Raw genomic sequence first — 15387 nt, 5'->3', positions numbered from 1 at the left:
AAGATGTGTTTATAGACAATGCTAAAATCGTTATGAGCAAGGGCAGCAGTTGCAACTCTTAGTCAGAGCTTTCTGAGCTTGACTCTGTAATTCCACGAAATGCTCGCTCCTTGGTGTAATCAGTGTAAGCCAATGGACTGTCACTGACAACTTCTGCTATGATTGATCATTTATTTCTCATTCTTCTAATGTGCAGCAACATGACAGGGATATTTATTATAGTGCCTTGTCTCTAAGGAATAAGGCCTTTTCCAGGTTCCAAAAGCGATGGACAAGTCTGTTTTTATTTATTGACAGGTGTAGTTCTGTTGGTGTTAGGTCAGTTTGGAGTTAATTAAATAAATGTAAGCCACGCTCTTTCTTCTAAGATGTAGCAAGGTTTAATGTTTATGTTGTTGTAGAGTAGGATCCTATGACTACATGGCTGCTCAACAGTTCATTATGGCTGAGAGTGTCAAAAAGGCCCTCACGAACTCAAATAGGGAGTTGGAAGCCCAACTCCCACTGATATGCAATTGTGACAAGGGCTGCCAGCTTTCCTAGGAGCACCTCCAACTCCTGCGTTACAGCTGCCCATCTTTCAGGGTTGGTTTTGAAAGCCACCTCATTTTGAAACTGTTCTTCTATTGCCAGACCAGATGTTACACCCATCTTCTCCTTCTGCCTATGAACCAAAGGGAAATACTGGACCTTTCAAGTTGTGTCTCATCTCTATTTCTGCCACGGCCCAGGAAGAAGGTACCTTAATGTCATTCATGTTAGTCTTTGGCTTGCTAGGATGATCACACTGTGGGTTAGACTAGTCACTCTAATTGTTCCTACCCCAGTTCTTTTACTGGTGCAGCATTTGATTCAGAGCAGGTCACTGACAGTGGCTCTCTGTCCTGATCTCTAAAGCAGAGACTACTGCAACTCTCAGAAGCGTGAAGAGATTGAAATGATATTTGTCAAATGCCTTGCTTTCAGATCTACAGGAAGGAGCTGTAAAATAGATCTGCCATGCAAAGCTTATCCTCCAGAAAGAATTAATCTGAAATGGCCTTATTTACAAGCTATTGTCTGCTCTCCTTGGAGCTTTCTGCCAGATAAGATATCCAGACAAATTCTAGCATTAGATAAGTCAACAGAGGGACTTTCACCTGGGAACAAAACTTCAGAGAAGCAGAAACAATTTCTCCCTGTCTGCTGCTTCTCTCCCACCTCCTTGCTAGGGTTATAGGCATTTGTGTTTGATGAACTTTTGTCTTTGCTACCCAGCTTCTCTATTTCATTGATCACACAGCAAGGTCAGAATCTTGTATTTCTGACTCCATTTGTTGCCATGGAAATGACTCTGCTATCACAAACATGGTATTATGATGTCTCTGCAGGACTGAAGATGAGGCACATATGAGCTGTGAGGGTTTGGTGCTTTCAGCAAATTTGCAATGATAAGCCCTTAATATATGAGGGCCTCAACTTGCACACACTGAAATCCATGGGAGATTTACCACTAACTTCAGTGTCTGCAGCAGGATTATGCACATAGACAACCAAATAAAGTCAGGATTGGGAACTACTTATTCATGGAGTTTAACAGATACCCTTACAAATAGATTCATTACTCATATGTCCAGGTTCTGCTGTTCTTGTGCATATGAATCCTATATTAGTCCTGTTGCTTAGTGCTGGCTGGAACTACTTCAGTGATATGAAATTTTTCAGTGGCGGTACCACCAAAGGTGTTATAGTTTAAGGATAGAAATTTTGAGGGACAGATGGTAACTTTTAATAGGTGAGATGGAACAATTGGAAAAAGCAGACACTCTTTTGGGAACAGATTCCATCTCCTGCATGTGAAAAAAGCAGCACTTCAGTTTTACTAAGACTAAGTCAAGGTATTTTTTTAGGTCTGTGCTGTGGGAGAAGGATGTTGTCAGGCTGTGGTGACCTGAGACTAGGGCATCAACAGGGAATTCAGGAGGCCAGGGTTCAGACATCCTCTCTCCTGGACTCAAAGTGATGTAAAAGTCTTCAGTCAGGATCACATTCCCAACCCTTCAGAACATCTCTCTGGGTTAGAAACGGACAGTCTGACACAGTTCCACCTTTGCAAAAGACAGCTAGAACATTTCATTTCCATATGAGAGCAAAGGTGGGAACCACAAACCTTGTTATGCAGTGGAATTCCCCTTCTCCAGTCACTCTGGGGTACTGGTGTCAGTAGAGCTACTACCCAGCACCCTCTGCATATGCAGTATGTGTGTCAGGTCTAGGCTTCACAAAATATTCTGAAACTAAATCCTCCTCTAAGAAAAACTGGCAAAGCTCCAGTGAAGTCAACAGAACTTTAATTTCCACCATCTTAGAATAACAGCTGGAATACCTGGGTATTAAGCCAAAGTGTCGGAGACATTTTGGAAACACATGGAAAAGGAATAGGTTGATATTAAAAATTAAAATATACTTTAAAAGTTCACCAACAAGGATGAACGCCCCCCTTTTCCTGCCAAATACAAGGACAAACATAGACTGTCAAGAGGTAGGCGGCTGTGTTTTGTGTAATGCTAAATGCATGCTTGTTACCAGATGAACTGCGCTGGCTGTGAACATTCACATTTGTACTTGATTCATGTCTGGGCATTTGAAGGACAAACATGGCTTTAGATCTAGGGAGTCCTCAGCACTTAAATCTGTTTGCAGTTAATAACTCCTTACAAAATGCACCATGAAAAATCACTTGGATGGGAAACAGCAGAAAAGCACTTTAGAACTTGCTAGATAATATTCCTGTGTAAGTTGCTAAAGTGCTTTTTGCTATTGACCACATTCCAGAATATAGGAAAACACACAGTTAATCTAGCTATATGAGAAAGCAGAGGGATACGGCCTCTTATACCAAGCTCATTAGCGGAGTTTTGCTGCTGCTTGCATGTCACCAGCACGCCTCACAAAAGCCATACCTGCACCACTGAATTAGTGATTCAGTAGGGAAATATGAAATAGCCTGCATTAATTCCTCTTATCTTAGAGCAGTCCACTGAGATGACTAAGCTGAGAGAAGAACTGCTGTCTGAAAACTCCTGCTGTCCATGAGTAAAGGGACCAATGGCTAGTGTCCTAACACGGACCTACAAATACACAAACAGCCATGTTGGTTCATGCTGGTGCTCTGCCCAGCCCCATATCCTCTATTCTGCAGCAATCGCAGTAGACTGGCAGGCACCCAGGCAAGCATAAATAATACTTCCCCTTAACAATCAGCCTCCAACTGCTTTCAGCCCAGGTAGTTTCCTGAGCCTGATGTGGCTTGTCCAACTAGCAATACCCAGTTGACCTTTCTTCCAGGTACTGGTCCAGTCTTCCCTTGAACCTATGCAAACTTTCAAAGCTCTCCATATCCCTTAACAAGTTGTTCCACAGGTTGACCAACTATGGCATGAAAAACAAACCCCTTTTGATAGCTTTGAACCTGGCTCATAGTCCTTTTTGTGGAGGAGACAGAGGACAGCCAACCCCTATCCATACTCTGCACCATGCATGTTTTTGTAGACTCCTCAGGTTAGAGAGGATGAATCCAAGCCTGTATGTTCAAAGTGGGCAGACCACAACATAACTTTAACTGTAAGAGCTTAAACTGCAGCAATGGGGATTGAGGAAGAACATTTTAACGTGAAGAATAGGTAGGTTGTGACAGCAATTGCCTACATGGGTTTGAACTCTACCACTTCGTTATTCCTCTGAGAATAAGCAAAGCTGCCAAGAGGGCAGTAAGAGCCTTCTAACATATTTCCCTTTTATTCTGAACAGGATCATGCCATGATTTTTTTTGGTGAAGCAGTTGCATTATCAGTGATATTTTGCCTCTGAGATGTACTGGGTTTCTGTCTCTTGATGCCACTAGGTACTAATTCAGTTGCTGCTTACAGAGACAGGATGCTGCTAAGAAGGGAAAAGATCGGTTCCAGGGGGTGCAGGAGCTGCTCTCTCAGATCAAGGCAAATTGGACTTTTACCTCTATATGAGATAGTGGAACTGTGCTTTTTATGAGCTCTCAACTCAGTGACATCCATCTCTGAGAGGAGCAATATACTGCAAATCACAGCTGGTATTTTCAAGAGAGAACTCTGTTTTTCTTGCTGAGTTCATAATTTGGGGCAGTTGGGTACCACTGGCCCATACACAGCTGAGTCCAATATGCTCTAGAGCAAAGCTATGGCTCTTTCCCATGCAACACAGCAGGAACTAAGAGCAGGGTATTGCAGATCCAAAATATCTGGCCTCTGCAAAAGGACAGTGAGCCACTGAGTTCAGAACTGGACTTTTCTACATACAAACGCTGACCAGGTTAGACAACCAGCAGTGAGGAATAAGTAAGGACAGCTGGGACCCCTTGGAGTCCTGTGCTTATCATTCTCCATCTAATAAAGAGCTGCCAGAATGTACGTGCTCTGCAGAGAGGTTAACTGAGGTCACACAAGCAATTTTAGCTCTGACATCTTCTATCTTCGGATTGCTTGACTTTGCAACCTAAACGCTCTTTTCAATTCTGAAGAGGATAAGTGTATGTACGTAATTAAGTAAGTATACAGGCAAATTACAGGCTTTGTTTTCCCTCTTGGGGAGACTCTGGAGCACCTTAACATGGCTGGATGATAAGCTAGAATCTTTGATAACGGCTTGATTTAAAAGAAAAGAAAAAGAAGAAACAGACAGCAGTTTGTATCTGAAATTTCAGCAGTAACATATGGCGGATAGTTCAGAATTTTTGCCGCCAAGTCACTTAGAACTAAGCACTCTGCCATATGCTACCGTGACACTAACAGATTTGCAAAGGCTAGCTTCTGCGTGTAGATACAACATAACATACATTTAGAATAAAAATGCTAAAGGACAAGGGCCATGGCCTGATCAGGCTGTGGCCTGATCTGTTAAAGTAGCACTATATGTAAGAAAGCATTATTTCTTTAAATCTGCAAGCACAAGAAGTCTCTGGTTTAGGATGCTGCATCTTCAATACATGGGCAATGAAAACTACTTTCTTTTGATCTGGAGATCACTTGACATGTGAAAAATGTTAGGAAGCCCTGTGGAAGATTAGTAAAGCGGTGGGCAGAACTGGGTCACTACAAAGATTTTAGTTCCATCTTATGAGAATACAGAAGGACAAACTCCCACAGAGATAATTTTGAAGCATGTTTCAGATCTAACAGCAGCCAGTAAGTTAGACTTAGTTTCCTGGGTATCATAAGAGAAGTATTTGCAAGTTTCAGACCAGGACAAGGTACTCAAATAGGTACTCTGGAAATTCAGTCAGTATTAAAAGATGGATAGTCATTCCTAACTCTGATTGCAATCCCCCCAAAAAGTTACAGCAGAAACATTAAAATGGACAATTTAAACCCACACGTTTTGCTTGCTGTTTAAAATCTCAGCTGATTCCAAAAATCAGCTGGCAAGAGACTTTAGGTAAACAATTTAAACTTTTTATAGCAAGTTTTTCCTATTTTGCTAAATAACACTGATTCTCTCTCTCAGTGATTACTAACCTTTAAGTTATATTTATTTGAAATGAAATAAAGTCTTTGTAGTTTATTTGGACTTTCTATTTGCTAACCATGAGGATATACTGTATGCAGATAGACATGACTTCATAGTTTAAAATACATTTAGTTAGTCAGAGTTTTAATTTTGACATATTACTATGTTAGATAATGACAAACAGTAAGTCGTCTTTGCTTAAATGATAAATATTTTACTCATGATTTGTGTCAAGCTGTAGTTGGAGGAAATTGGAATTCAACACAAAAATACCTCAACAGTTTTATACACAATCATAAGCAAAACAATTTATCCAAATATATTCTGTCCTTAAAAGCAAGGCTGTATTACTTTTAGAAGAAGAGTTGTCTGCAGCTAGTGAATTGAATGACTATTTGCAGTCAGTGTATCTGACATTTTAGAAGTAGCAGATACCAGTGTCTTAAATTAATTCAGGAAGGCAGGTAAGTAAAGCAACAGCTCCCAATTTCCAGCTTCCAGTCAGCCTTGCAATTTGAAATATACTAATTAAAATTGGACATAAAAAGAATAAAGCTGAAATGAAGGCAACATTTTCTCACACCTGTAGAAGAGGCTACTGCCGTCAAAAGCTGGCTTATAACTCCAACAATATCCGTTTCCTACTGCTTTACCAGTGACTTCCCTCAATTCAAGATGAAACTTTTTAAAAAACAGCCATCCTACATTTGCATTTTATTTAATCATTTAAAAAAATGTGATGGCTTACTTTAAAAAAACTAAAAGGTACTCACTTTAAATTAAAATATTGATTAAAATAGTTTTTCTTATTTGCTTTTTACAATAATGTTAAAAATATGTTCAAGGTGTCTACTGAGAACTGGTTTCATTCTATTGTTGATCAACAAATCTTTCCCTTGTTACCTTTCAATTAGGAGGTAAAACAATATTCTCTGAGAACATCACTTTAAAATTTCTCCTCAATCTGCAAAATGACAGTATACTTAAAGGAAGCATCATTCCAACAAGGAAGGCAGGGGGCCACCAACCACATATACAGCTAATACCATGTTAATACTAACAGAAAGTAAGGACTAGCCATCCTGAGAACCAGATGTCTTCTCCCTCATGCAATGGCACTGCATTTGAAGTGAGAGCATCAGCAGGGCACAGAAGTGGCAGGACTGGATCTGAGACAAACAAAGACTCCCTGCTTTCTAGAGTTCTTCTGGCATCCTGGGATGTAGACTGGTAAACAGTGTTAAATTCACAGAAATAGGGCAGACAGGCAGAGCCAGGCAGTCTCACAGCTGCAGTAAGGTGAAGGGAAGCTCCCAGACCAGCCGGAGGATGAAGGGGATGCTGCTGCCTGGTGCAGCGCACCTTGCGGTGTCAGCATCCGGAACAGGCACAGTCAGGATTTTCAGCTTTTTTTGCTTTGGAAGTTTCTCTTCCAAGCAAACATCACCGCTGGGTGGAACTAAGTCTTTCTGCTAACTTTAAGTGGTTAGATACCCTTCCTCCAAATGTTTGGGCCATGATACAATTCTGAAACCACACAGGCAGAGGTGAAGGGACACAGTGATGAAAAAACATGGACCTGGTATTCTGAGAACAAGACTATCCATTGTCACAGTGAAATGCTCATGTCTGACCTACAAAACAGGGCTCTAGCTCTCAACCTCCCTATGGTCCTGAAGCATTTGGGCTTCATCTTTGCTTACACCCAACCTTTTTTATTCAGAAGGAATAAATTTCCTTAGTGCTCTATAAAAGAAAAATAAAAAAAAACAAGAGAAAGATAGCTTTTCATAAGTATGTCTTCTGTTTCACTAAAAATTTAGTTGTACAGAAGATTTCAAATGACTAACACCCAGCAGGACTTCAGGAAAACAAATGGACCATATATTTTTCAATAGAAAGACATCGTACAGTGATGTGAACATGTCCACATGATGCTATACACTTCTGTAAATGGACTTTCTGCCTTGTAAAATTCCTGTCATATCTTCAGTTGAAGGGAGCAGAACATATTACTGTTTTCTTCCTGGCAAACTGTGGCAGCTCTTGCTTTGCACACAGTTTCCTGAATGGCTACATTAATTTGACTGACTCCAGATCAATGGTGTCTTGGTGTCTCTAAATAAGATTAAATTACACACTCCTTCTGTCTACGTGTTATATGAGATTACTCTTAGAAATATCTCAAAGGAAGCAATTAGCTGACCACAAATGTAATGAATCCTAATTATTTTGTTTGTACAAACAATAAAGCCAGAGTCATTTGTTTAGCAAGGAAATGTAATTATGCTGAGAACTCAAGAAAATAAATCAAATGGCACTACCTAGGCCTGTAAATAATGAGCTTTTGACTTCCTAGTTATGCTAAGAATTCTCATGAAATATTTTCAGTTAGCTGGGAGCCAACCTTTGAAAGTAACATTCATCATAGTTATTATTTAGCATTTGGTTGATTATGTCCTTGAGTGTTCTAGGTGCCCTGCAGAAATATCCATCTACATTGCCCTGTCACTGGCACCTGCTAAAAATTCACTGCAGCCAGTGCAATTTCCTGCAACTGCTTCTTGTTAATCAACAAGAAGTAGTCGCTCCCATTGCAATCATTACTAGACCATACTGTTCCATCTAGGGGCACCAGCAGCTAGGGGCATGTCCTCGGCAAAGGATGAATGATCAGAAAAAAACACGTTAATATACAAAGAACAGGCCCTATCCTGACCAACATTCAGTCATGCAGGCTAGGAATGGAATAAAAACTGAAGGCAGTGGAATGAGACTGGCTGGCTGCAGCTGGGTCTTCCTCTTCCCCAGGTTGATCTACTGCTGCAGCAAAAAATTCATTGTTCAAAAGTAAAAGATAAGCAGAGAGTCACTAGGGACTTCATACTGCAGAAGGCAAGATCAGTCCAAAATACCTGAAAATTTGCCTCCTCTGCTGATTCTGTGTGAGCCAAAAGTAAGAAAGAGCTGACAAATTAGACAATCTGATGCTCAAACAGGGATCCATGAACCTCCCATTGCATGCAAAGTCACTGGATGCAACAAATACAGATGCAGCCCCCAACAACACATTCTTTCTGCAGATATTAACTCCTGAAATCAGCTGTTCTCTCAGGGCAGTTTCTTTCACCATGGTTTTGAAAGGAAACTCAAAATACACAAAAATATTTTTCTAATCTTTCATTCATTTTCTAGCCACACTTTAAGCATTAAATCTGAATTTAAAATAAACTTCAAAGCCACCATTGGTTGGTTTGCTTTTCCTTTTCTCTCAGCCTGAATAGCGATGCACCCAAAGGGATCAACATTATCTTCTGGTTCTCTTAAGCGATGCTCAGTTGTGTTATGCCAAGACAGCCTTACATAACGATAAGAGCCTTAGCTTGAATGGGGGGGGGGGGGGGCACCTCAGCTTATAGCACTCGAAAGCTGATTGCGGTGACACTGTTTAAATCCAGAATAAATGCTCTGAAGTCAGCAGAATCACACTGACTAAAGCAAGGTGTAAATCATGGCAACATTTGTCCTAGCTGGTGGGGGGACTGCAAACAACTTGTTGGTGCTAGGAGAGTCATTTCATTTATTCTTATGAGCTATTTCAGTTTTTCATTCCTTCCCACACGGAGCTGTTTCTGGTTTTGTTCTGTAGCTATTCAAATCTCAGAAAATGCTTTTTTGTGCTGCCTGCTACAGGCCTCATTGACAAACTTGTGCTGTCTGCCATTATGTTATTCCGATATTCTTGAAAATTATCAGAAGACTTCATCTTCCTCAGAGAAGTCAAGGAGGAATGAATATCACTTACCTTGAGCTAGATGGGACAGATGAATTCAATGATGGCATCTAATTGCTCAGTGGAGATGCAACGATACCCAAAGCCTGTCTATTCATCTATTTTTCTTTTTTGCTATGAACAGCTCTAGTCAACTGAATCATATGAAAGCAGAGAATTCCTTGGTAGTTCTTCTGGACTATTCCTTTAGGTCTTTTCTAGAGGAAACCAGCACTGCTTCAGGTCTGGCTGCCTCCACACTAAGAATTAAAATGTCATATTGTTTTTCCAACCTGAAAAATTCTAGTGATCTTACTGCATGACCGACAGTACTGAATGATTAATGCCGAGCCAGACATGCAAAAATGGAAGTGCTTTGGGGATTATCAGGAACTGTGGCCAAAATTATTACGGAGATGTGTGAAAGCTACTGTGAATAGGTCAGTATTTCACTGGGGAAAAATATGGTAGATGCTATTCCACCTTTGAGCACCAGAGGAATAGCTCATCTGAATGAGGAAGTTGTGACCTCTGACCGTATCAGAGGTGCACTGTACAGTACCTTCTAAATATTGGTCTCTTCTAAAGAAATTTTGCAACAGGAGAAATCAAGGCTTTGATCTGGCTTAAGGTGATTATGTGATATGCGCATACAGCACATCATTCATCCAATTTACTTGTTATTGGGCAAATAAAGCCCTACTCTGTTCCTTCTAAAAAACAAGGGAAAGTCAGTTAACAATGCGAAGTGGAAGCCAACAGTGTCTATAAACAGAGCAAGTTCTGACATAGAGAAAGGTCTCAGTTCAATACTACTGAGGTCAATGGAAACACTCACTGACTTCATAGGAATGGGATCAGAAATGCTCCTTGGGCTTAATAAGAAGCTGACAGTATTTTGTTTTCTTTAAGGTCATACTTATTGTCTCTTGTACTGCTTTTGTTTCTTATGTCATCACTTCCAAGAAAAATTCCTTCACGGGAAGAATTCTGCTGCATTAGAAAGAGGATGGACTGAATGATCCAAAGTAATTTTTTCAGAAACACCTAAAGGAACTAGGAGCCCCATTTTCAGAATTATTTTGGGCACTTAGTCCCTGAATCCTTTGGACAGAGATTTGGGCTCTTCTTTAGACTTTTTTGAAAAATGAATTAAGTGCATATAGCATGTAGCTGTGTAAAAGATGAGTTCCCCTAGTCAGCCAGAAGATAGATTTGTAGCTTCTAAAGATATAGCAAACGTAGCCCAAGAGCAAAAATTTACGTAAAACAAGCTTAATATTTTTCCTTTTTAAAATGTGGAGAAGATAAATTTTCTTTTTAAAGCATTTCAAAAAGAGGCTCTTAACCACCAAATTAGTCTCAAGAATCTTTTTAAAAAGTCTAATTTAACATAATTACCTGTGAAATGCCTGATCAAATTTTTTTTAGCTTAAAGACAGGAAACTCTCGTACCTTTCTGAATCTGTCTGGTCCTTCCAAAGATTTAGGAGTCTGTTAAAAAAAATATATATATATATTAAAAAAATGCATGAACTTCAGATCCTAGCGGAGCCTATAAATGAATATTCACCTCACAGGGGATAGTTCTTTCACATTCATGGTCATCTGGATAGAGTGAACCAGCAGGTGATTTTTATTTATTGAGCTTTTTAACACGCATTAGGAAGACAGCTAAAATGGTTTCAGGTTCCTGACTATTTGAATCAGATGCAGAGTTCTAGTAGCAATAACTTTGATTTTACTGACCCCTACTGATAATACTTATGTTTACACAAGGTATTTGGTTAACAAAACATTCCTCATTAAAATCAAATACACAGTTATCAGCTATGAATAAAGTGGTCATGCTCATCCTCCATGCAATTTAAAGGATCTGTGTTCTAGGTAAACTTCAGATGTGAATCCAAGGTTTCTTAAAGTGGAAAAATTTTGATGCATCAAATTTTAGGTTCTCAAGTTCAGATATCATACAAAGTATATAGAAAGCATACACTTTCTACAGTTCTATATACTTACAAAGTATGTAGAGAGTGCCAAATGTACAACTGGGAAGTCTAATCCCCTGATTAAGGTATCTTGATCTTGAACAGACAAAATAAATAGTTACACTAGAAGATCTTAGTTACTAATTATGTATGTTTATGCTAAGAGCCTGGAAATATCTTCAGCATGACCTGGAATATCTTATAGATTGGGATAAATTCTGCCATCTTCAGTATGTCTTCCATGTATACTACCTTGAAGAAAGTTTCACAAAGGAAATACATAGCAATAGGTCCTTCTCTGGTAACTTTCTGAGTCAGTTCAGTCAGTCAATGGCTATTCTGATCACTATGTCTCGCAGCAGGAGACAAATAATGAATAAATACATTCTTACTACAGGAACTGTTCAAAAGAATTCTGTGGAAAATGTTTTGCTGAGAAAGGGCCAAAAGCTAAAAGTCTCAGAATAAGATTCCTTTATGTGTCCAAAATTAGTTGTAAATCCAGATTATTCACACACACAACTACACAGTCTCCAACGGTGTGCATTTTTGACACTGACCAATTGTTGTTTTGTTTTGAACTTTCCACTTTGAAGAATACTCTGAGCATTGCTTACATAAGGAAAAAGACAGTGCAGGACTTATTTTAACACAAGAATGCTTGTGCTTATGTTTATTGTACTGCCTTTAGAGGTAGTTATCAAGGGTTTTTTAATTAAGCACACACATGTGCTCTTGAAGTGAGACTAGCAACATGTAGCAACCTAAAAGGGCAATGGCAGAGATCTACAGTGACTGCAAGTCAAGTGCTGTCACCTACCGGCGAACTCAGGGACTCTTTCAGTTTAGATTTGTAGAGCATCCATCGGTAACGCAAGTCCTCCAGATCTTCAGAGTTTCCAATGACAGGATGAAGATGAAGAAGGTCTTCAAAGAGATGCTGACCATCAGGAACACGAGACTGGAGCTCCTGCAGGAAAAGACAGGGTCACCAGCAACTTGGAATTTGAACAAGACCCCACTTACATAATCTAGCACTTAAAAGAACAGTGGCACTAAATCAAACTACTAGTACTCTGGACTAGCATGTTTATCTTTGTGATTACTTATTTGGCCTGAAATGGTACAGAATGGTCCACCGATCTGCAGAACCCATGTGTTCTATTTGCTCTCACAGCTTCCATTGCTGTTGCATCTGACTGCATTCAGCAGAAAGCAAAACACTGAAGCCAAATACCTCAGCTTCTTTAGTCAGCTTCTTTTAAGGATCACATTTGCCATACCAGCTACAGGCCAGGCTGCTTCCTTCCCTTCTACCACTCTGGCTCTGACAGACCTTCCTTAGTAGAAGTAGTAAAATACTTGTCTTAAATTATTGAGCTTTCTAGTCCCTCTTCTCTCCGTGAGTCTTCTAAAGCAGGCAGTATAAGATGCTTCTTTAATTCTGAGAGAATTTTCACTGACTGCAACTTTCACCTCCACCTTCATCCTCTGAAAACTAACCTCCAGCTTGTTGTGTCGAGCCTTGATTTCCTCCACAGAAGATGACTCCAGAGCAAGAATTTTGGTCAGTTTGGTGTTTTCTCCTTGTAACCACTCTTCAAAGTCATGTAGGAGCTTAAGGTGGCTGCTCTTATTTTGCCATTCTCCTATCCTCTCCTAGGTTACAGAAAAACAGGAATAAAAAAAAAAAGTCCTTTTATGTCACACACATCTGAATGCCCGATTGCAAGATCTTCACCTCCAAGATTGTAACCCATAATATCAGATGAAGCCAATAATTTTTTTTTTTTTTTTGTGAAGCTGAGAAGAAAGCAGAGGCCCTCTCTCACCTGCTCGTGACTGGAATCTACATCTACAGGATGGAAGGCTGGTCCAGACTTTTGTCTGCTGTCCACAAAAGCTATTTTCTTCTTCTTATCAGCCACTGGTCTATTTAACTGCCACCATTTGAGAAGGCTTGAAAACACAAAACCAGAGATACCAGTGCAGTCACACAGTTAACGATGAGACATCCACATCTTGACTAGGGCTGTGGAGGACACCTCTAGATAAATAACATTGTCACTATTGCAGTTATTTCCAACTTCTTACTAACAAAATCAAGCCAAGCCAGGAATGTCCCAGAGCAGCACCAGTTCTCCAGTTCTAACATTTTCATTGGACTGTTTTGTTTTGTTTTAGTGGGTTGGGGCTGGGTGGGGGGAAAGGAGGAGACAAAAACCCCCTAACTTGACAATATACCTTCTGGTCCAAAACCAGCAGGCAGTACAATCAGGCTTGCCTCAATTTAATCAGTCCATTTTCATGCCTATTCTGTAACTATTTATGTATGAATACACACACATTCACGCATGTAGTAGGGTATTAAATTTTAATACAGACTAGCAAATCTGAACAGCAGTTAGATACTGCACTGAGGGGCCAAAATAAATGAAGTCTATATCTGCCAGCTAAAGGAAAATTTTGGCTCTACTTAGACTTCTGCAGGTTTGCAAAAGGCACAAATCGCAGTGCAGAAGCAGCCTCCTTGGAGATATCCCTAGATGACACAGAGAGGAGAATTGGCAGGTGAGGCACAACAGCAGAAGTCAGTGGGTCTCTGTCCTATTCTCTCTGCAACGTGGACCAGCTCTACGAGGGCAAGCCAGGCCCTAAGGACATACTGCCTACTCCAGGTGTGATGAAAAGGTAGCTTCGGAGACTGCTCTGGTCTCTGTATTCCTCAAAGTGGTGTTGTTTCAGAATCATGGTTTCCAATTTACAAGCGTTTAAATAAAATCTCAACTTCGTTCCCTAGTGTTGTAGCACAGCCATTTACTTTCATGGAACGAAGCATAAAGTATCAAGTGTGTCTGGTCATACAGCAGGAAAGAGCATCCCCTTGAAGTAGTAGGAGGAAGATGTACATAACCACTTACTTGGTTGCCATGTCTTTGAGTGATCTCCAGGACTCCTTCAGTTGATTTAGCTCTGCCTGGACACGGGCAGTCTCCTCTGGGGAAGAATTCTCCATGACTAGCTGGCCATGAGCTTCCACAAGGTGCAGCTGGATCTCCTTATCTGGAAACTCAGCTAGCAATCTCTGAAACGTACAGCCCTTACAGTTACTTCTAGGTATCCTGGGTAAAGCAGTCTATGTCAGACTGAAGGTCATGTTCAGTCCAGGACTATGCTGGTTCTGTTGACACTAGCTAGAAAATACCTATCGGGGAAAAAAAATATGCTGTGGATTCTTGCAAAGAGCCGACACAGATCAAAGAGCTGATGGCAAAATTTAAAGGGGGAATCTGTCAGTGCATCCCTGCTGTAGCCTCCCTATGAGATATCTTGGTTTCCTCTATGAAAACAAAAGCTGCCAGCCAAAGTTACCTACCAGAGTGATTCAAGCATGCAAAATAGTGCTACACAGGGAAAAGTCAGCAGCTGTGGGAGAGCTTAGTCCAGTACAGTATAAGGTTAGCTAATAAGGTAATGTTCAGTGTATTGATTCATACATACAGTCAAAGGCGGGTATTGTCCAGAGAGATCACCCTGGCAGGAAGAACTCCTTTTAAGACCACTTCTCCTTTAATAATACTTTAGTCATTTCAACAGAGCCTCACTGTTCTTTTCTTTTACCTAGCTCCATACCCCATGGCACAAGGCAAAGCAGCAGGGAGGCAGCTGCAACGAACAGTTGTCTGAGGAGAAACAACTCCCTATCACTCTCCACAGCCAGGAGCTCCTTGCTATAAAACCCCTTCCCCTAATGTCTAAATGCTGCAAAGTGAATAATTAACATCTTACACTAAGATGCTTTCCTCACCTCAAGGTCTGCCACCCTGCTCTCAATGCTCCGCTCCCTATCAGCATGCTGGTAAGAGTCCAGTTTCTCAGTGGTTACTGTGATCCAATGCTGGAGGTCGGAGAGTTTGTCATTAAATGCCCACTGCTTCTGAATGTGCTCCTCGCTCTGCTGTATCATCATCTACAAATGATAAAAATATGTCAGCAACTGAACACAATCATAAGGCGATTTCATTAGTGGATCCAACATTGTGACTTATGGCACAGAATCTCATGAACAGAAAGGAAAAAAACCCCCAAACTACTAATGAGACACAA

The 15387-nt window shown here is 40.4% G+C and overlaps 1 protein-coding gene across 10 annotated transcripts in view; it reads right to left on the bottom strand.

Moving 5' to 3' along the window:
• The window catches only part of SYNE3 (spectrin repeat containing nuclear envelope family member 3), an 80526-nt gene that overhangs the window by 11979 nt on the left and 53160 nt on the right, over positions 1-15387 (bottom strand). For all 10 annotated transcript variants that reach the window (XM_026107677.2, XM_064512113.1, XM_064512114.1 and 7 more), the window contains 6 exons: positions 15089-15250; positions 14202-14365; positions 13113-13239; positions 12784-12939; positions 12101-12250; positions 10748-10786 (listed from right to left, as the gene is read on the bottom strand). In XM_026107677.2, coding sequence (XP_025963462.2) covers positions 10748-10786; positions 12101-12250; positions 12784-12939; positions 13113-13239; positions 14202-14365; positions 15089-15250 — 798 coding nt within the window. The remainder of the gene's footprint in view (positions 1-10747; positions 10787-12100; positions 12251-12783; positions 12940-13112; positions 13240-14201; positions 14366-15088; positions 15251-15387) is intronic.

The sequence above is a fragment of the Dromaius novaehollandiae genome, chromosome 5 (assembly GCF_036370855.1).
Source record: "Dromaius novaehollandiae isolate bDroNov1 chromosome 5, bDroNov1.hap1, whole genome shotgun sequence".
Lineage (NCBI taxonomy): Eukaryota > Metazoa > Chordata > Aves > Casuariiformes > Dromaiidae > Dromaius > Dromaius novaehollandiae.
This window is presented reverse-complemented; position numbering and strand designations above follow the sequence as displayed.